Genomic DNA, 21545 nt, shown 5'->3' on the forward strand with positions numbered 1-21545 from the left:
TCAGCCAGCATCATGCTCTATAACATCTACCCTATAACAAGAATTCATCACAGCTGGTTCCTTGGAATGTTGGAATAAATTAAACTCTATTTCCTCCTCCCCCACTGTCAACTTCAATTTCCCATTCTTTACATCTATATTAGCTCCTGCAGTGGCTAAAAATGGCCTTCCAAGTATGATGGGCGTTCTTACATCCTCCTCCATCTCTAGTACAATAAAATCCACTGGAATGAAAAACTTCCCAACTTTTAATGGTACATTCTCTAAAATCCCAACTGGATACTTTATAGATCTGTCAGCTAACTGCAAAGAAATAGTTGTGGGCTTTAGATCTCCAATCTTTAACTTCTCACATATGGAAAGTGGCATCAAGCTAACACTAGCCCCCAAGTCACATAATGCTCTCTCAATACTTGTTTCTCCAATGTGACATGGTATGGAAAAACTTCCAGGATCTTTCAGCTTAGGTGGGAGCTTGTTCTGCAATAAAGCACTGCACTTCTCAGTAAGTGCAACAGTTTCATAATCTTCCAACCTTCTTTTATTTGATAAAATCTCCCTCAAAAACTTAGCATAAGAAGGCATTTGAGAAATGACATCGGTGAATGGAATGTTGATATACAACTTCTTCAAAACTTCAAGGAATTTCCCAAACTGCTTATCTAATTGTGCTTTATGAAACCTCTGAGGAAAGGGCAATGGTGGCTTGTACTGCAGAGGCACATATTTCTCTTCTATTTTCTTTTTATCTTCTTTCTCTTCATTTGCTTCCTTACTAGCTTTAGCTTTAGTTGAAGTGGATTCACTCTCACACTCATCTTTCTTTTCTTTCAACTTTACTTCAATTTCGTGTTCTTCCCCCATTACCTTTCCACTTCTTAAAGTAACAGCATTGCACTGCTCCCTTGGATTCTCAGGTTGGCTAGGAAGCTTCCCAAAAGCTTTGCTATTTGAAGAGCTAGCTTGTTGAGCTATTTGATTCTCTAACATCTTGTTGTGTGTTGCCATTTGATCCACTTTAGATGCTAATTGAGAAATCATTTCTTGTTGACTTTGATGGCTCACAAGTAGAGTTTCAATCATAGATTCCAATCTAGCTGTCTTGTCTAGTTGTGCTTGTTGTGGTAGAGGTGGAGCATGTGCATTTTGAGGTTTAGAAATTCCAGGAGGAGGACCTCTATTCTGCTGAAAGTTCTGATGTTGTTGATATCCAGAAGGTTGCTGAAAATTCTGATTTTGCCCTTGTCTACCTCCCCAAGAGAAATTTGGGTGGTTTCTCCATGCTGGATCATAAGTTGCAGAAAATGGGTTACCACCTGGTCTTTGATTGTAGTTCCCCACATAATCCACTTGCTCACTTGAAAAATCTTGATTTAGTGCAGAAAAATCTGCTGCACAATTGACATTTGCAGCTCCAATTTCTAGTGTATTACCAGAACCTCCGGCTGAAGAATCTACTTTCATACTTAACTTGTCCATCTTCTTTGTCAAAGCATCAAACTTAGCATTAATCATATTCATGGCATCAAGCTCGAACATACCAGCTGGTTTCTTGATCTCATTCCTCTCACAACTCCATTGGTAGTTGTTATAAGCAATTTTATCAAGAGCAGAAAAAGCTTCATCTTCAGATTTCTCCATAAGGTCACCTCCAGAAGATGCATCAATTGTACTCCTAATAGCTGGTGAAACTCCATTATAAAAGTGTTGAACAAGCATCCACTTAGGAATCCCATGATGTGGACATCTCCTTTGCAAATCCTTGTACCTCTCCCATGCTTCATACAAGCTCTCATCATCTCTAGGTTTAAAAGAAGTCAGCTCATTCCTCAGCTTAGCTGTCTTGCTTGGTGGAAAATATTGAGCCAAAAATGCTTGAGAAAGTTCATCCCATGTTGTGATAGAACCCGGTGGCAAAGAATGTAACCACTCTCTAGCTCGGTCCTTCAAAGAAAAAGGAAATAATCTGAGTCGAATTGCATCATCAGAAACTCCATTTATCTTCAACATATCACTGATCTCAAGAAAGTGTGCTAGATGCACATGTGGACTTTCACTTGGATTTCCTCCAAATTGTGCTTGTTGTACCATTTGACAGAGTGAGCTTGATTCAAAATTATTAGCTTCTACCCTTGGTCTTGTGATACTTGGCATGAAATCTCCAATGTTAGGATAGGCATGATCCCTCACAGAGCGGTTGTTATTGTTGTTGTTGTTGTCAGCCATTTCTTCTTGTAATTGCTCTTGCTCTTGTGCTCTTTCTTGTTGTTGTTGAGCTTTAATTTCAGCTTTTCTCCTCTTAGATTCTGCTCTTAAAGCTTTTGCTGTCTTCTCTATTTCTGGGTCAAAGAATAGATTGATTTCTTCACTTTTTGTCCTTCTCATAAAATAAAGCACCTGAAAAACAAAATAAACAAATTCTCAAAGTAAAATGGTAAAAAGAAATAAAATAAAATGCCCAAATTAACCAAACAAACAATCGTTCAATATCAAGCAAAAATCAAATCCCCGGCAACGGCGCCAAAAACTTGATGTGACTTATCCGCAAGTATACGGGTCGTCTCAAGTAATAAAGTGATGAATCAAGTATCGTTCCCACGAGGATTTGCTGTTTGATTACTAAACTATGAATGAAGCGATTATTTGGGCTAATGATTAATGAATAAATGGTAAATGTAAATGAGCAAGGTAAATTGATTAATCTAATTGAAATGGGTAAAGAGCAAACAAATAAATTCTAATTCTAGCTCGCAATTAAACTAAAATTAACAATGGGTAATTTAAACGAAAGTCTAATTATGGTAAAAGTGATTCCAGAGTTGGGGGTTTATGCATAAATTAATTGGGATTTGTCTTGGGCATTCCAATTTTTAGGGAAAAATAGAGTTTGAAGGAAATTGATTCTAAATTCCTTTGATATCTTTTTCAAGCAAATCAAAGTGTATTCTAAAATAACCAAACCTACTTTCGTATGTATTTGATTACTTTAAAACCCATTAAGTTTTGTAACCAATAATTAATTCCTCTTAAAGTCCTAGTTTATTTCTAAATCTAGGTGATTTTAAGTTCCAATCCTTGATTAACTATCAATGACCTTCACCTTTCGGTCCTTCAATCAAAGATTAACACAATACCCAATGGGTACCAACATTAGGCAAGTAAATCAAGCACACAAGGAAGGAATCAAAACTCATATTCATATAAAATAAGGAAATACCCAATCCAAATCCACAAATTAATCTAAAACATATTTCCCAACTCTGAAATCTAAAGAAATTACTCACTCATGATGGTATTTACAAGAAATATAGATGGAAGAATAAAGAAAAACATGATAAAAGGACTGAAATAGGAAAACCATGTGGAAGAACCAAGGTCTCTGGTTTCTGGAGCTCAAAAACTCGTGCAGCAGCTCCTCCTCCAAGAGAAAATGGCGCCTCCTCTCCCTTTCTATTAAATTTTCTTTCCTTTTTGTTTTTCTCCCTCTTCCTCTTGTGGCAAAAATAAGGAAATGATGAATTTATATCGTCCCTAAAAGTTACCCTAAAAGTAAATAAGAGCCAAGGAGTGGATAGGAAATGAGGTGTAAAATTATCCAAGTCAAGAAGACTATTCACGTTAGGCGATGCCGCTTAGGGTTGGCTTAACCTAAGCGACTTCTTAGCAAATTTAGCCTCTGTGACCGTCTGCTTAAGGTTAAGCAGACCTTCAGCAAATCTCGGCAGATTTATAGTAAAATGGACTTTTCTGCTCATGCTTGACTTGTGTTGCACCTTAAGCATTGCCGCTTTACCCTGAGCATGACCTTAAGCAAGGTCTCAAGCAAATTTCGGCTGGTTTGCTCTTTCAAGGCTTGATTTCTTCAACTTTCCTCCATGCTTAAAGAATCCCAAATTTCTTCAAATCACTTCCTAATGCACTCATTGATCCTCGATTTGCCACAAAATCCTATCAAAAACAACAAAATTACAAAAATCAAATATAAAGTATCTAAAATTAACAAATAACTAAAATAAAGCTAAAAACATAAAATATACTAAAATATAAGGGCAAAATGGATGCAAAACTACCCTAAAATGCCTATATGAAATGAGTGTAACAGCTGCCCTTGCTCCTGCTCCTGCTCCTTTCCTTCCTTTCTTTCTTCCTCCTTCTCTAAAATGGGAAATGAGGCTATTTATAGTATTTTTCTGACATGGAGCCCTAAAATAGTGTGTTTGAGGAGAGACTTTCTGAGGGAATCTTCTGCCAGCTCATTAATGAACTCTTTGTGGGAGTGCATAAGTGGACTGCATAAGTCATGCAGTCCCTTATGCAGTTTTCGGCTGGTTTCTGGAATAGTGATTTTTCTCCTTATGCAGATCTGCATAGCTTATGCGGCAAGTTATGCACAGTTTGGTCAATGCATATTTCAGCTTGAAAGCTTGTTTTTGACATCTTTGGCTGTAGAAGACACTCCTCAATGGCAAAATTCTCTTCGGTCCTTCAAAAACACCATTTTTCCTACAAAACAAAGTGAAAATTACAAATTAATGCAAAATTGACAACTATGAAAAACTAACTAATTAGCTAGTTGAGTTCATAGTACCACGAAAATTTTCTAACACTCTTTCTGTGATTAAGTTGGTAAGTGGGGAAAGAATGAATTGCAAAGCGTAGCGACTCTGGCTTTGTGTCACTTCAGAAACAAGAATCTAGTCCTTTGCTTTGTACGCTATTTAAAGAAAAAACAAGTAAAAAATCTTGGTTTTGTATTTGATGATTTTTTTTTTCTTTGATGAAGATTCCAATCCTTTTGCTAGCTATTAAATTATAAACCTTCCTTTAGGCGTAGTTAAATGATTTTATGTAGCTCTTTCTTTCATCAAAACCAACTTTGAAGGGAGTGTGTGCCTTCTTTTAATATCTTTGCTTTATTTAGGGTAAGGATCCACAAAAAAAGTAAGAAAAAAAAAATTCATATTGCATTTTCTTTTTACTTCCATTTGATTTTTACTGGACTCTTTGAGGACCAATCTCTTATTACTATATTTTAGTGCTCTTGGCCAAATCCATTTGAATCATACCTCTAGCCATGATTTTTAATTTGATGCATTAATTCGTGGGATTATGAATTACATCGTTTATAAAGCTAAAATCATCAACTTCTTAATTAGTAAACCAATTTATTTGATTGCTAAATTTGTGTTCTATTTGTCCTAATTGTGAAGTGATTTATTCAATTTGTTGAATAATTGACATATGGGATGGAGAAAACCAGTTTTAACATAAGGATGGATGACAAATTTTAATAAATGATTCAATCGTATAATTCTACATCGGTTGCAAAACCATGCAATCATTTGCCAAATCTCAGTTCTCGCTTTTACGATCACTAATGCTCACCATCATTGTTGTTCCTTTTTTCCCTATGCTTCCCATCAGCGGTTTTGTTTGTTTGTTTGTTTTTTCTTTCCTTTTGGCTTGATTGAGGTCCTTAAAACAATTTCAGATTAATTCATGACATTAAAACTTAGTGACACATAATCTTCACATGGATATGGATGGTATAGAGTTCACGGAATGGTATAGGAGAATAAAGATTTTTTTTTAAATGGATTTGGATGGTATGGAGTTCATGACAAATAATGTCCAGATTAATTCAATTATATTATTGTTTATGATAAATAATTTTTTTTTCTAATCATCCCATAATACTAGTGTACCTTAATTAAGATATTTTAGTCCGAGAATTCGATCATCCATATGCGATCATATTTAACAAGAAAAAAAAAGATATTTTAATCAATATAGAGACAATTATTCCATTTCAAATCCAATTTAGCTCTAAAAAGAAATTTAATTAAGATGTATAAATTGTTAAATTTTTGGGGCAAGCACAATATAGTAACCTGTTTTTCATGCTTTTTCAATTCAAGGATTGAAGAAAATTTCATGAAAAATTGATTATTGAACTATCGCGTTGTTAACAAATCGAGGGAAAAGGGCTAACGCCATTAAGTGCACTTATGGGTATGGATACAATTGTTTGAATGAATTTTGAACAAAAATTATTGTGAAATATTAATTTGCATATTCATATCTGGAGATTTATGTATGTATAGGAGCTTTGATATCTAGTGTATCCCACACACCTGTAACTAAATTAGCTTCTTCACCTCTTAGCAAAGTGACATAAAGAAATAATTTCACCTTTAATAAAATTTTGATCTTCTAATTTATTGACATTATTAGCATCTGTAATTTATGAAAATGCTCTGCAATTTATGATAAGCAGAGCTTCCACCATTCTAAAATCCTTTTTATTCACATTCATATTCAATTTCTTGCATGGATCATGAAATATGTGTATGTCTATTCAACTTTTTAAGCTAAAGTTTCATCTCTAACATGATTTCCGTTCTTGATGGAGTGTACTTAGTTTATGTTTTCGTAAGAAGAATTGTATCACGATTCTTTAGCACGTTGAAACTTGTGGCATTGAAATCAAGGCTCTTATGTGAAATTGCATTCTGCACTCATTGTGTTCAATTCGCCCGATCCTCCAAATAAGATATTGAGTTTCCTCACAGATGCAGTGGTGGTGACTCTGTGTTAACTCGTGTTTCGAGCCTATTCGTGTGACTATAATTGAGTTTCCTCACGAAGATGCACTCTAATTTGGTCTCTTTGGAAAAAGCAGAACAGCGCTTTGGAATTCTAATCGACAAGCTCGCTTCCTCCTTCCTGAATCGGTGATTAGCTACCCAAGTTAGTGACCATCCATCCCATTTTGACTACTCTTCGACGCTTCGTGGTGATTTGTTGAAATGGCACAAGCCTGCTTCGGGATTCTTGAAATGCAATACAGATGCTTCCTCCCGTCCGCATCATAACAAAATTGAGTGATGCATACATTATGCATAATCATTTAGGTTTAATTTCATAATCATTTTATTTGGTTATTAGTCATTTTTAGCTAATTTCATTAGTTAATTAGTTAGTTTTTCATAGTTGTCAATTTTGCACTAATTTGTAATTTTTACTTTGTTTTGTAGGAAAAATGGTGTTTTTGAAGGACTAAAGAGAATTTTGCCATTGAGGAGTGTCTTCTACAGCAAAAAGATGTCAAAAACAAGTTTTCAAGCTGAAATATGCATTGACCAAATCAGGCATAACTTGCCGCATAAGCTATGCAGATTCGCATAAGGAGAAAGATCACTATTCGAACCGGCCCGAAATGTGCATAAGGAGATCGTGATAGCTTATGCACATTCTCGCCTCCCTTATGCACATTCACGAAATTGTGCATAACCTATGCACTAAGTCATGCAACTTCGCATAAGTGACCCAGAACCAGTAATCGCATAAGGGATCAGATAACTTATGCGATCCACTTATGCAATCCATAAAGAGTTCATTAATGAGTCGTGTAAGATTCCCTTAATGTATTCCTCCTAGAACATACTATTTTAGGGCTCCATGTCAGAAAAATGCTATATATAGTCCCATTTTCTCATTTTAGAGAGGAGGCAAGGAGCAAAGAAAGAAAGGAGGAGGCTAAGCAGAATTTGAGGAGTCATTTTCACCTTCCACACCATTTTTAACCAAGATTTGCAGATTTCTTCCTTCCTTTACATTTTTCCACATCTCTAGTGTTTAATTTCTTACTTCTTAGCTTAGATTAAAGCTTTATTTCCATTTAAACTCATCATAGCTTGTAAGCATTATGGATAGTGAGTAGTTTACTTTTGATTCTGGAGTAAGGGTTGTAATATTTGAGATATTTTGTGGATTTTGATTGGGTAATCCATATTTTGTGGTCTTAATGAGTTTTATTCATTTCTTGTATGCTTAATGTCATGCTTAATGTAGGATCCCATTGAGTAATGTTCTTAATCCATGGTTGAAGCACCAAAAGGAGAAGGCCTTGTGATAGATAATCAGGAAATTGGACTTAATTAACTTAGACCTAGAAATAGGCTAAGGATTAAGAGGATTCACAGATTAATTAAGGAACTTAATGGGTCTTAATTAATTTTAACTCCACGAAAGTAGGATTAGTTTGATTAAGGCACTCTTTGTCTCACTCGAAAGGGAATTCAAAGGATTTAAGAATTAATCTCCTTAAAACTCATAAGTTTCATAAGATTGGACATCCAATTTAAAATCCCAAAATAGCTCGAATATGAAACCCCGAACTCCGGAATCATCTTTTTACCATTGTTAATTTCTAATCGAATTTAATCATTTGCCAATTTAAATATTGCCATATTTGAACTTGCTTATTTCTATTTGATGCAATTTTAGTTTAATTAATACATTTTTGAATAGAATATTAATTTTGCACATTTAGATTTCATACTCCATTACCCATTAATTCATCATTTTAATCTCATAAATACTTCAATTTAGTCAACTTTTATATCGAAAATTCAATCATTAACACAACTCCTCGTGGATCGATTTTTCTATACTACTTGTACGACCCGTGCACTTGCGGTTGGGACGCATCAAGTTTTTGGCGCCGTTGCCGGGGAGTTGTTTGTTTAAGATTGAATTCTTGATTATTTTAGTTGTTTTTAGTTTTATCTTTGTTATCTTTTCATTTTGTGTTTGTTTGTTCTTTTTCAGGTACTTTAATCTTTTATGAGAAGAGCTAGAAGCTCAAGTGATACATCCTTATTGTTCAATCCCGAAATTGAGAAATTTTGTAAAGCCAACAAGAAAGAGACCAGAAAAAGGAAAGAAGCTTTGAGAGAAACCGAAATTGAAGCAGATATGGCTGATGAAAGAATTAGAATTGGTGTTGGTAATGCTGGAAATGGTCAAAACAATGAAAATGAAGCCCAAGGGGAAGAAGTTGTTAATGCAAACGTGCCTAGGGGAAGTATGATGGATCATGCTTTTCCTCGTTTTGATGACTTGAGAGAGAGTATAGCAAGACCAAGGATTGATGCAAATAGTTACAAGATGGATTTTGGAGTTCTTCAAATGATCCAAAACTCTCAATTTGGAGGACATCCTTCTGAAAATCCACACACACATTTGAAGAAATTTGCTATGATTTGCGACATGCAAAAACAACCTGGAGTGTCTGATGATGCAGCAAGATTGAAGCTATTTCCATTCTCTTTGAAAGATAGAGCATTGGATTGGCTTGATTCTTTACCTCACAACTCAATTACAAATTGGGAGCAACTCACTGATGCATTTCTTGCACAATATTTTCCACCTGGAAAAACTCAAGAGCTGAGGAATCAAATGACAGCTTTCAGACCAAGAGAAGATGAAACTCTCTATGAATCATGGATGAGATGGAAGGAATTAGAGAGATTATGCCCACATCATGCCATTCCAAAATGGATGATAAATCAGAATTTCTACACAAATGTCACTCCTGCAATCAGAGGAATTATTGATGCTCAAACAGGAGGAGAATTTATTATAAAGCATGAAGATGAAGCTTATGAGTTATTAGAGAAAATTGCAAAGAATACTCATCTTTGGAGTAGTCCAAGAGTACCACCCAACTCGTAAAAGGCAAGTCTTTGGAATGTATGATCTTGATCCATTCAACATGATTAATGCAAAGTTTGATGCACTTACAAATGTCCTTGCTAAGAAGATGGAAGATTTGAGTATGTTGGTTAGTTCAACATCATCAGCTGGAAGTTCACAACAAGTGGCTTATGCAGAGGAAACTACCAGCTGTGGAGTAGATTATGGAGAACAAGCGATATGTTGGTAATTATGGAAACAAGCAAATGGGGAATCCTTATTCTCAAACTTACAATCCAAATTGGAGGAATCATCCCAACTTTTCATGGGGCAATCAGCAAAATCAAGTTCAAAATCAGAATTTTCAACCACAACAGCAGAGTCAAGTTCCATATCAGCAAAATAGGCAACCATTGCCCAATTTTCAGAAGAAAAATATGAACTATCCACCAAAACAGCTAGAACGAAATTCCACCATCAAGCTTTATTGCAGCAGATTCTTGCCAACCAAAATAAGCATGATGAGGAGATGAGAGAGGTGAAAGCAAGGTGGAACAGATGCAAACACACAGAATCTTTGAAAACCAGATTGCACAACAAGCATCTTCCTCAAGTGCCAAATCTTTTGGAAAGCTTCCAAGTCAACCAGAAAATCCAAGAGAGCATTGTCAAGCTATTACTTTAAGAAGTGGTAAAGTTATAAATGATGAGAAGAGTGAAAACAGTGAGAAGAGAGAAAATGAAAAAGGAACTGATGAGAGTGAAAAACAAGAAAGTGCAGAAAAATGTAAGGAGAAATTTGAAGAAAAAGAAGAGAAATATATACCTCCTGAGCCCTACAAGCCACAACTTCCCTTTCCACAAAGATTTCACAAAGCCAAGCTTGATAGGCAATTTGGGAAGTTCTTAGAGGTTTTGAAGAAACTTTACATAAATGTGCCTTTTGTTGATGCTCTTTCACAAATGCCCTCTTATGCAAAATTCTTGAAAGAAATTCTCTCAAACAAGAGAAAACTTGAAGATGATGAAACTGTAGCTTTGACAGAAGAATGTAGTGCTATCCTCCAAAGGAAACTTCCTCCAAAGCTTAAGGATCCAGGGAGTTTTTCAATTCCATGCCACATTGGAGAGTCTTGTTCTACAAAAGCTCTATGTGATTTAGGGGCCAGTGTTAGCCTTATGCCCCTTTCTATCTATGAGAAGCTCAACATGGGAGATCTAAAGCCAACCCACATTTCTCTTCAGTTAGCTGACAGAACAATCAAGTATCCTGAAGGGATTTTGGAGAATGTGCCCCTGAAGGTTGGAAAGTTCTATATACTGTTGACTTTGTCATCTTGGACATGGAGGAAGATTCCAATATTCCAATTATATTGGGAGACCCTTTCTAGCTACAGGAGCATTGATTGATGTGAAAGGAGAAAAGCTTACTCTTAGGGTTGGTGAAGAGCAATTAATTTTCAATATTAATAACTCTATGAAGAAGCATCATTCTGAAGCTGATACTTGCTTGAGAGTTGATATTATTGATAAGCTGGTTGAAGAACACTTCAGGAAGAAATATCCAGAAGATCCACTTGAAAATTGTTTGGTTCATGGAGGAGGCATAGACTATGACAACCCTCATGAAGCTGCATATACTCAACACTTAGAGGGAAGTCCACCATTCATTTCTCGCTCCAGTTTTCAACTCATACAAAAGGAAAAAGCAGAATTTAAGCAATCATCATTCAAGGAAGAAGATGCACCTAAGGTAGAACTTAAGCAACTTCCTTCTCAGCTCAGGTATGAATTTCTTGGCACTAATAACACTTATCCAGTAATTGTAAATGCAAACTTGAGTACTTTAGAAGTTGATAAGTTGTTAAGAGTGTTGAGAAAATTTAGGAAAGTTTTGGGATACACCATAGATGACATTAAGGGAATAAGCCCACACTTTTGCATGCATAGAATCAGTTTGGAAGAAAATTGTAAACCATCTATTGAACATCGAGGAGGTTGAACCCAAATATGAAAGAAGTTGTTAAAAGGAAATTTTGAAGTTGCTTGATGCAGGATCATATATCCCATCTCGCATAAGACTTGCCGGTGAGCCCAGACATGTTGTCCCAAAAAGGGTGGAATGACAGTGGTCAAAAATGAAAATAATGAATTAATTCCCACCAGAGCAGTGACTAGTTGGCGAATGAGAATATATTACATAAAATTAAATGTATAAACTATAAAAGAACATTTTACACTTCACTTAATTGATCATATTTTGGAAAGAATAGCTAGGCATTCTTACTTTTGCTATTTAGATGGATATTCGTGTTTTTTCAAATCCCTATCCATCCAAATGATCAAGAAAACCACTTTTACTTGTCCATATGGAACCTTTGCTTATAGAAGGATGCCATTTGGGTTGTGTAATGCACCACCACTTTTCAGAGGTGCATGATGGCAATCTTCTCGATTTCATTGAAGACATAATGGAGGTTTTTATGGACGATTTTTCTGCTTATGGATCTTCATTTGATATATGCTTGGCTAACCTTTCTAAAATTTTGCGATGTGCGAATCGACCTTGTGTTAAACTGGGAAAAGTGTCATTTCATGGTTCAGGAAGGGATAGTGCTTGGACATTTGGTGTCTAACAGAGGAATAGAGGTTGATAAAGCCAAAGTTGAAGTGATAGAGAAGATGGCTCCTCCTACCAATGTCAAGGGAATTGAAGTTTCCTAGGACATGCCGGGTTCTCTGACGCTTTATTAAGGATTTTTCTAAAATAGCTAAACCTTTGTCTAATTTGTCAAGTAATGACACACCATTTGAATTTGACCAAGAGTGTTTGGATGCCTTTTGCGGGTTGAAGCAAGCTCATCATCGCACCAATCATGCAACCACCGATTGGAGCCTACCTTTTGAAATTATGTGTGATGCTAGCAACTATGCAATTGGGGCTGTTCTTGGTCAAAGAAAGGACAAAAAGGCTTATGCTATTTATTATGCTAGTAGAACATGGATGAGGCTCAAACAAATTATGCAACAACCGAAAAGGAATTTTTGGCAATTGTCTTTGCATTGGAAAAGTTCAGACCTTACATTATTGACTCAAAGGTAGTTATATTTTCAGATCATGCAGCCATCAGGTATTTGCTCCGTAAAAAGGAGGCCAAACCGAGGCTCATTAGGTGGATTCTGATGCTACAAGAGTTTGATTTGGAGATTAGAGATAAGAAGGGAGCTGAAAATGTAGTTGCTGATAATCTTAGTAGGTTGAAATTGGATGGTGAAGAATTGGATGAAATCCCTATTGATGAGTTTTTCTTGGATGACCAACTTTTCTCTCTTGTTGCTAAACTACCTTGGTATGCACTTTGTGAATTATCTATCTTGTGGAGTTTTACCTCTAGGTATGACATGGCAACAAAAGAAAAAGTTCTTGCATGAGGTGAAGTTTTATAGATGGGATGACCCTTTACTCTTTAGGAGATGTTGTGATGGTCTAATTAGAAGATGTATTCCTGAAGAGGAAATCCAGAGTATTTTGCATCATTGTCATGCTTCTGATTATGGAGGACATTTTGGCATCTCTAAGACCTAGTAAAATTTTGCAAGCTGGTTTCTTTTGGCCATATCCTTTTTTGGATGTGAGGAAATTTGTGTTGGATTGTGATAAATGTCATAGGAGTGGAAATTTGTCAAAAAGAGATAAAATGCCCCTGATTATTATTCTTGATGTGGAATTATTTGATGTTTGGGAATAGATTTTATGGGGCCATTCCTCCTTCATATAGTAATAGATACATCTTAGTTGGGGTTGACTATGTGTCAAAGTGGGTGGAAGCTATTGCAACTCCAACTAATGATGCTAGAGTGGTAGTAAAGTTTTGAAAAATTTGTCTTGAGCGATTTGGAGCTCCTAGGGCTATAATTAGTGATGGGGTTCCCATTTTTGTAATAAGCAATTTGAGAGCTTAATGAGGAAGTATGGTGTAGTGCACAAGATAGCTACTCCATACCATCCTCAAACTTCGTGACAAGTTGAAATTTCTAACAGAGAGCTCAAGCATATTTTGGAGAAAACAAAGAACAATTCTAGGAAAGATTGGTCTATCAAACTAGATGATGCTTTATGGGCATATAGGACTGCCTACAAAACCCCTATAGGAACTACTCCCTTTAGGTTAGTGTATGGTAAGTCTTGTCATTTACCTGTGGAGCTAGAACATAGAGCATATTGGGCCATTCAAACCTTGAATTTTGATCTTAAGCAATTTGGTGAGAAAAGGTTGTTACAACTTAATGAGCTTGAGGAATTGAGGATGGATGCTTATGAAAGTGCCCGTATTTATAAAGAAAGAACTAAAGTTTGGCATGATAAGCATCTGAGGAAAAAGGAATTCAAAGAAGGTGATTCAGTTTTGTTGTTCAACTCAAGATTGAAATTGTTCCTGGAAAACTCAAGTCAAGGTGGATCGGTCCATATAGAGTTTCTAAGGTTTTCCCTTATGGAGCAATAGAAATTTGGAGTGAAAAATCTGGGAATTTTAAGGTCAATGGGCATAGATTGAAACATTACATAACTGGAGACCCAATACTAGGAGCAAGCTGTTACAAGCTCTCCAATCCTCACCTCTTTTCAAGAAAATTCATGAAGAGTCCAGCTAAGGACTATAAATTAGCCCTCTTGGGAGGCATCCCAAGTCCTTTTATTTTGCTTTTGTTGATTTACTTTCATCTTCATTAATTTTGTTTTTATCTTAAATCTCCCCAAATTCAATTTTTGACATTGTTAAATTTTGTCTCTTGTAGATGTAATTCAATGAAGAAAGGGTCAGAATCATGGGGAAGTAATTCTTAACTTGAAAAATTTTGTCCTTCAAAAGAACTGATAAGCTTTTGCTGCATAATCTGTGCAGGAGCTGCAATCTAGTTCATACAGAGAAAAAAATAAAATCTGCAGCAAAGAAAAAAAAAAGGTGTCTGCAGCAAATGGCTTGTATTTTTGATGAGGTTGGATGTATATCAATGGAGAAAGGTTGGTGAACTGCTGAAATTGCTATCTGGTTTATGCAGAGCAGAAAAATAGAATCTGCAGCAGATTACATGTGTTTTTGGTGAGGTTGGGTGGGTAATTTTCTAATATTTGTGCTTATAATGATATTATGGTGGTTAGTTGGTCATTTTTGCAGTTTCGAGCTCCTTTGGGGTTGTAGGATTCAAGGTAGAAATGTTGCATTTTCTTGGCAAAACTTGGAGACTTCATTTCATCATTTGTGGTTAGATGCAACTTCATGCAAATTTTATGGAGTTTTATGTGCTAAATGTTGATTTGCAGAATTTGAGTCAAAATGGCATAGCTCTCAAAGGTCTTTTATGTAGGATCCATTTTTACATGCTTGTGTGATGCACTTTTGATGAACTTTGAATATATTGATGTGTTTTTGGTGAAAATTTCTCATGGTTTGTGCTTCATAGAATTATATTTCATCATTCTAGGGTATTTTTCACACTTGCAATTCATGTTCCATTGCAATCTTAATTTTGTTGAATGGTGCATAAGCAACTGCATAGCTTATGCAATCCTGCATAACCAAAATTCTTGCCATTTTTCACCTTTATTGCAAGTGCATAAGGAGAGTGCATAGCTTATGCAACTCTGCATAACCTCATTTTGTCAAATTTCATATCTGTCAAAACTTGCATAAGGTGAGTGCATGACTTATGCACACTTGCATAGCTTCAAATCCTTCATTTTCTCTCTCTGCCGAGTCTTGCATAAGCAATGTGCATAGCCTATGCACTCCTGCATAACCAAAAATCCAAAGCTCCAATTCTGCCGAAGGTTGCATAAGCAGAGTGCATAACCTATGCACTTCTGCATGACCAACAACCCAGAAAAATCAACCTTGCCGAGGGGTGCATAAGGAAGGTGCATAAGTTATGCACCTCTGCATAACCAAGAACTCCAAAAATACAACCTTGCCGAGACCTGCATAAGCAATGTGCATAACCTATGCACATCTGCATAACCAGAAATCAGAAAATCCCAAAAGTTGCCGAGACCTGCATAAGCAATGTGCATAGCCTATGCACTTCTGCATAACCAAAATTCTGAATTTCAAAACCTGCCGCAGAGTGCATAAGCAGAGTGCATAGCTTATACACATCTGCATGACCCAATTTTCTGAAAAAACCACTTTTGCCGAGAGATGCATAAGGGGAGTGCATAACTTATGCACTCCCGCATGACTTCGCTCTTCACCATTTCAGGGTCACCGAAACATGCATAAGGACAGTGCATAACCTATGCACTTGTGCATAAGCATTTCTCTGAAATTTAAATCCTTTTGAAACATGTACAAAAGAGTGCACAGGTTATGCATAAATCATTTTCCCCTTATGCAGTCTCCTACAACCCGATTCAAATTCATTTTCAGCAAAGAACATTCCCACCATCTCCACTTCCCGACTCTTGAACCCCACGACCGCCCTTCAACCTTCATTCTTTCCGGCATTCCCGCCGTCTCTCTCCCATCTTCTCCACCAGCGCTCTCATCACGAAAACCCTAAATCCCCCTACATTTCCATTTCCCCCTATCTCTTCTCCAATCGACCATGGATTCCCCTCCACATTCCCGCCCCGCCTCTCCTCTCGAAGTCTCTCCATTGTCTTCGATACACCCCCCCCTCCAATCCTACACCACAAACGACACCACCACCACCTCCACCAACCACATACAAACGCAAAATTAGGTCTAAATCCGTGCGACCCATGTCCTCTGCTCCTCCTCTGTCCAAACGCAAAGACCCACCCACCCTATTTTCGGAGCCACCTCCTAAAAAGCCAAAAGCTCCAGCCTCTACACCTTCTTCCAGCAAAAAGCCAATTTCAGCAACCCCATTTGTATCAAAGTTACCCTGGCCTCTCCCTGATACAATTCAAAAAGCCGCTTTCAAAAGACTCAAAGATAGAAGGGTACAACCTACTAGGTATATATCTGCTGATGCTCTACAATCTTTGGGTTTATTTGACAATGTAGTTGCATTTCTTGACGGTATGGGTTGGACAGAATTTGTGTATAAGCAAGAGGTAGTTTATCCGATTCTAGTCTTGGAGTTTATTTCTTCATTCTCTGCTACCCTCAACTTGCATGATGTAGACCATAAGCCAATTATGACATTTAGATGCTTGGGGCAAAATAGAGAACTATCATTAGACCAATTTCATGGCATTTTGGTTTTGCAATTGATGGGTTCTTTAGAGTACCACACCTTTGGAGTAGAGGTAGCCAACAAGGGCATCCGAATCTGCCCAATTTTGGAGAATCATAACAAACCAACCTCAAACTTTCTCTGTGGTAGATCCAAAACATCCCAAATCCTTGACCGCACTTAGGTTTATTCATAGGTGATGGCTAGCACCATATTGGGCAGGGACTAGTTCTGCGTGGGCAAATCTGAACTATTTATGTTATGGTGTGCATTTCACAAAGTTAAGGTATCTCTGGTTACTTCTTTTGCGAACATGTGTTGCATATTGCCACCAAATCCATTGGTGACATTGTTTTGGGTGGACTCATTATCACATAGCCAAGCATTTTGGCTTTAATCTGCAGAGCACTCAATCCCAAAGACTTGAGGACACTTCCTATTTTGATGTCAGACACTTAACCAAAACAGGTTCCATTTATCACATTTTGATACTGCACCTGCAGTAAATCGAGCCTATTGCACAACCGAAACCCAACCTTTCACACGGTCCCCACAAAGACCCTACTACACCTACCCCACCCTCACCCTACTCAGACACTCCAGCTACCTCTGCTCAACCCATTCCTCCTACAGCTGAACCTACCTCATCCACAGCACCTCCTCCATTCAACACTAAAGCCTTATTCACCTACCTTGACAGGCTTAGTGATGATATCTACTTTGTGGATAGGAAGCTGATGATGGTCTTGATACACTAAAGGATCGTCATGATCGCTATTTGACCTTGTCATGGAAACCGTGGACAAACAGAAGAATCAAGGAGATGGTGAAACAACTCATGATCTTTCCGGGCATGCCACCCCACCTCCATCACCTCCTCCCGCACCATCATTTCGACAAATTCACCACCACCCTTAGCAACATCCTTGGACAAAGGAAACACAATAGACATAGATTAGTGTTTATTTTACTTTTGTTCAATCTTGTAGGACCTTTTCTTTGTAAATATGTTCAAACATTTATAGTTTGTTTTGGCTTTTGTTTGTTTGTTTTGAATTAGTTTCTTTTAAATTCTGTTTCTTTTGAAGTTTTATTGAATAACTATTACATTAGTCTTCTTTGATTTTTATTGCACTTATTGCCTTTTTGTACATATTTGCCCATACTCTGTCTATATTTCCATACTTTTATCTTTGGTTCTACATTTCCCCTTGCAAATTCCCATGCAGCAGCTTTTTGTATACACTGCACAGCTATGAATTTCCTCATGCATAACTTTGCATAGCCTGTGCAACTCTTTCTGCTACTTCAGAATCGCATGTGTTGTATTTCCTTATGCAAGCGTCTGCATAGCCTATGCAACATCTATTGCCTCTTATGCAGCACCGCATGGCTTATGCACCTTACCTATGCACATGTTCTGACAAGACTTAACTCGCATAACCTGTGCGACTTTTTATGCATCCCTTTAACTTGAATTCTCATACCGTGTAACTCTTTCTTTTGTTCTTATTTTTACAATTCTGGTCAATATTATTTGCTTTGAGTTTTGGATATCTATCGCTTGAGACATTGAGGACAATGTCTAATTTTGAGTTTGGGGTGCACATTTTGATTTTTAGCTTTATTTTTCACATTTTGAGTATAAGAGCATCTCATCCCATTTCATTTACATATATTGTAAATATTTTACATATACATCCATACATACATATTCATTACACATTTACACACACATTATACATCACTTAGAAATTGTACAAATTGCATACAAATAGGCTTACTCCATTTAGTTCATGCATTACTCATTTTAGGAATCATACACCATGCATTAAAATCTTTTGCCAAATCCCTTGAGTATTGAAAATGTGCCTATGAGAGTGATTTGACTCACCTTTTAGTTGGGTTTGTGGATTGAAAGTTTCCTAAAAGGTGCAAGGTTTTGAAGTGTCTATCCCTTGCCTATATCTTCTTAGCCAAAAAGCCACCCAACTAGTCATTTGGAGATGGAAGTGTTTAGAGGGAATTATTGGATATAAGGTAGTCAAATGATGTCTCACCAATCCTAGAACAAATTTTCTAAACCTTTCAAGGCGAAATACCAGCTTGTACTTGAAAAGAGAGATGATTAGGCATTCTTTGATTTAAACCTTCTCATTTTAAACCTTTGGCCCTTTTTCCCAATTAAAATTTATCCTTGCAAACCCCTTTGAGCCTTTTTGTCCCTAATTTTTCTTGAAATCCTTATTGCTACCTAGCCAATGAACCAAACACTCCAACCCTTTTCATGAGAATAATATTGAATATTAGGTACACTTTCTAAAAAAAAAATAAAAAATAAAAAAATATACAATAAAAGGGAGAAGAAATACTTGTCACCTTGTAAAAGTGCTAGTATATGTGCTTTTCACTATTGCCATTCAAAATGAAAGAAATCCACCCAAAGTATCAAAAGAAATGAGTTTGGGGGTGGCAATTTTAGGGACAATCATCAAAAGAAAATACAAAATACAAGTTAAAGTATCAAAATGTCCCTCCATTTTTATGTGTTTTGTAAACTATGCTAGCACTTGACAATTCTCATTGTGTATTTCTCTCCTCCATATATATATATATATATATATATATATATATATATATAAAAAGAGAAAAAGAAAAAAAGTATAATAAAATAAGAAGTGTACCTTATGTTTAAAAATTGAAAATATTCTCATGCTTTGAATACTTTTTACCCATCTTTCTTCTTAGCCTCATTTTAAACCCCATGGCCTCATTACATCCCTAAAAAGACCTTTGATCTCTTGATGGTACTAGCTACATTAGTGGAGATAGGAGTAGGGAATTTGCCTATGGGATTGGGAAATTAGTCATTCATTCATTCAATTCCATCATTCCATATGGAGACACTTTGACTATTGATTGTTCTAGAATTCCTTTTGAGCATGACTCTCTATTTTGATTAGTTGGTTTGGGGATTTTGAATGATAATTGACTTGATGGCTAAGCGGTGAAAGCTTGGATAAGCATTAGATTCTTTGCATTTTGAGGGATGGGTATATGGATTGTTGGTATGGCTAAAGGTGTGTTAAGTTACTTTAATTGGTAATTTTCATAACTCTTTGGATAAGGCACCCCTAAAAACTTTGCATCACATTTTAAAGTTTGCTTGAGGACAAGCAAAAGCTTGAGTTTGGGGGTATTTGATGCATACATTATGCATAATCATTTAGGTTTAATTTCATAATCATTTTATTTGGTTATTAGTCATTTTTAGCTAATTTCATTAGTTAATTAGTTAGTTTTTCATAGTTGTCAATTTTGCACTAATTTGTAATTTTTACTTTGTTTTGTAGGAAAAATGGTGTTTTTGAAGGACTAAAGAGAATTTTGCCATTGAGGAGTGTCTTCTACAGCAAAAAGATGTCAAAAACAAGTTTTCAAGCTGAAATATGCATTGACCAAACTGTGCATAACTTGCCGCATAAGCTATGCAGATCTGCATAAGGAGAAAGATCACTATTCCAGAACCAGCCGAAATGTGCATAAGGAGACTGCATAGCTTATGCACATTCTCGCCTCCCTTATGCACATTCACGAAATTGTGCATAACCTATGCACCAAGTCATGCAACAGCATAAGTGACCCGTAATCAGTAAATCGCATAAGGGACTGCATAACTTATGCAGTCCACTTATGCAGTCCCATAAAGAGTTCATTAATGAGCTGGCAGAAGATTCCCTTAATGTATTCCTCCTAGAACATACTATTTTAGGGCTCCATGTCAGAAAAATGCTATATATAGTCCCATTTTCTCATTTTAGAGAGGAGGCAAGGAGCAAAGAAAGAAAGGAGGAGGCTAAGCAGAATTTGAGGAGTCATTTTCACCTTCCACACCATTTTTAACCAAGATTTGCAGATTTCTTCCTTCCTTTACATTTTTCCACATTTCTAGTGTTTAATTTCTTACTTCTTAGCTTAGATTAAAGCTTTATTTCCATTTAAACTCATCATAGCTTGTAAGCATTATGGATAGTGAGTAGTTTACTTTTGATTCTGGAGTAAGGGTTGTAATATTTGAGATATTTTGTGGATTTTGATTGGGTAATCCATATTTTGTGGTCTTAATGAGTTTTATTCATTTCTTGTATGCTTAATGACATGCTTAATGTAGGATCCCATTGAGTAATGTTCTTAATCCATGGTTGAAGCACCGAAAGGAGAAGGCCTTGTGATAGATAATCAGGAAATTGGACTTAATTAACTTAGACCTAGAAATAGGCTAAGGATTAAGAGGATTCACAGATTAATTAAGGAACTTAATGGGTCTTAATTAATTCTAACTCCACGAAAGTAGGATTAGTTTGATTAAGGCACTCTTTGTCTCACTCGAAAGGGAATTCAAAGGATTTAAGAATTAATCTCCTTAAAACTCATAAGTTTCATAAGATTGGACAACCAATTTAAAATCCCAAAATAGCTCGAATATGAAACCCCGAACTCCGGAATCATCTTTTTACCATTGTTAATTTCTAATCGAATTTAATCATTTGCCAATTTAAATATTGCCATATCTGAACTTGCTTATTTCTATTTGATGCAATTTTAGTTTAATTAATACATTTTTGAATAGAATATTAATTTTGCACATTTAGATTTCATACTCCATTACCCATTAATTCATCATTTTAATCTCATAAATACTTCAATTTAGTCAACTTTTATATCGAAAATTCAATCATTAACACAACTCCTCGTGGGATCGATATTTTTCTATACTACTTGTACGACCCGTGCACTTGCGGTTGGGACGCATCATTGAGCAGGTTGGGTTCTTTGTGATTGGATAGGACAGCTGCTTAAGGCTT

The 21545-nt window shown here is 36.3% G+C and overlaps 1 protein-coding gene and 2 non-coding genes across 3 annotated transcripts; 1 reads left to right on the plus strand and 2 right to left on the minus strand.

The window, feature by feature from the left end:
- On the minus strand, positions 1-864 carry LOC131177759 (uncharacterized). The gene has a single exon (XM_058142866.1). The coding sequence runs from the start codon at positions 862-864 to the stop codon at positions 1-3; it is 864 nt and encodes a 287-aa protein (XP_057998849.1).
- An 865-nt stretch (positions 865-1729) lies between these two features.
- On the plus strand, positions 1730-1836 carry LOC131177763 (small nucleolar RNA R71). The gene has a single exon (XR_009147071.1). It is a non-coding gene; the product is annotated as a small nucleolar RNA R71 (small nucleolar RNA).
- A 7392-nt stretch (positions 1837-9228) lies between these two features.
- LOC131177766 (small nucleolar RNA R71) lies at positions 9229-9335 on the minus strand. The gene has a single exon (XR_009147074.1). It is a non-coding gene; the product is annotated as a small nucleolar RNA R71 (small nucleolar RNA).
- Between the last annotated feature and the right edge of the window lie 12210 nt (positions 9336-21545).

This window comes from Hevea brasiliensis, unplaced genomic scaffold (assembly GCF_030052815.1).
Source record: "Hevea brasiliensis isolate MT/VB/25A 57/8 unplaced genomic scaffold, ASM3005281v1 Scaf81, whole genome shotgun sequence".
Taxonomy (NCBI): Eukaryota; Viridiplantae; Streptophyta; class Magnoliopsida; order Malpighiales; family Euphorbiaceae; genus Hevea; species Hevea brasiliensis.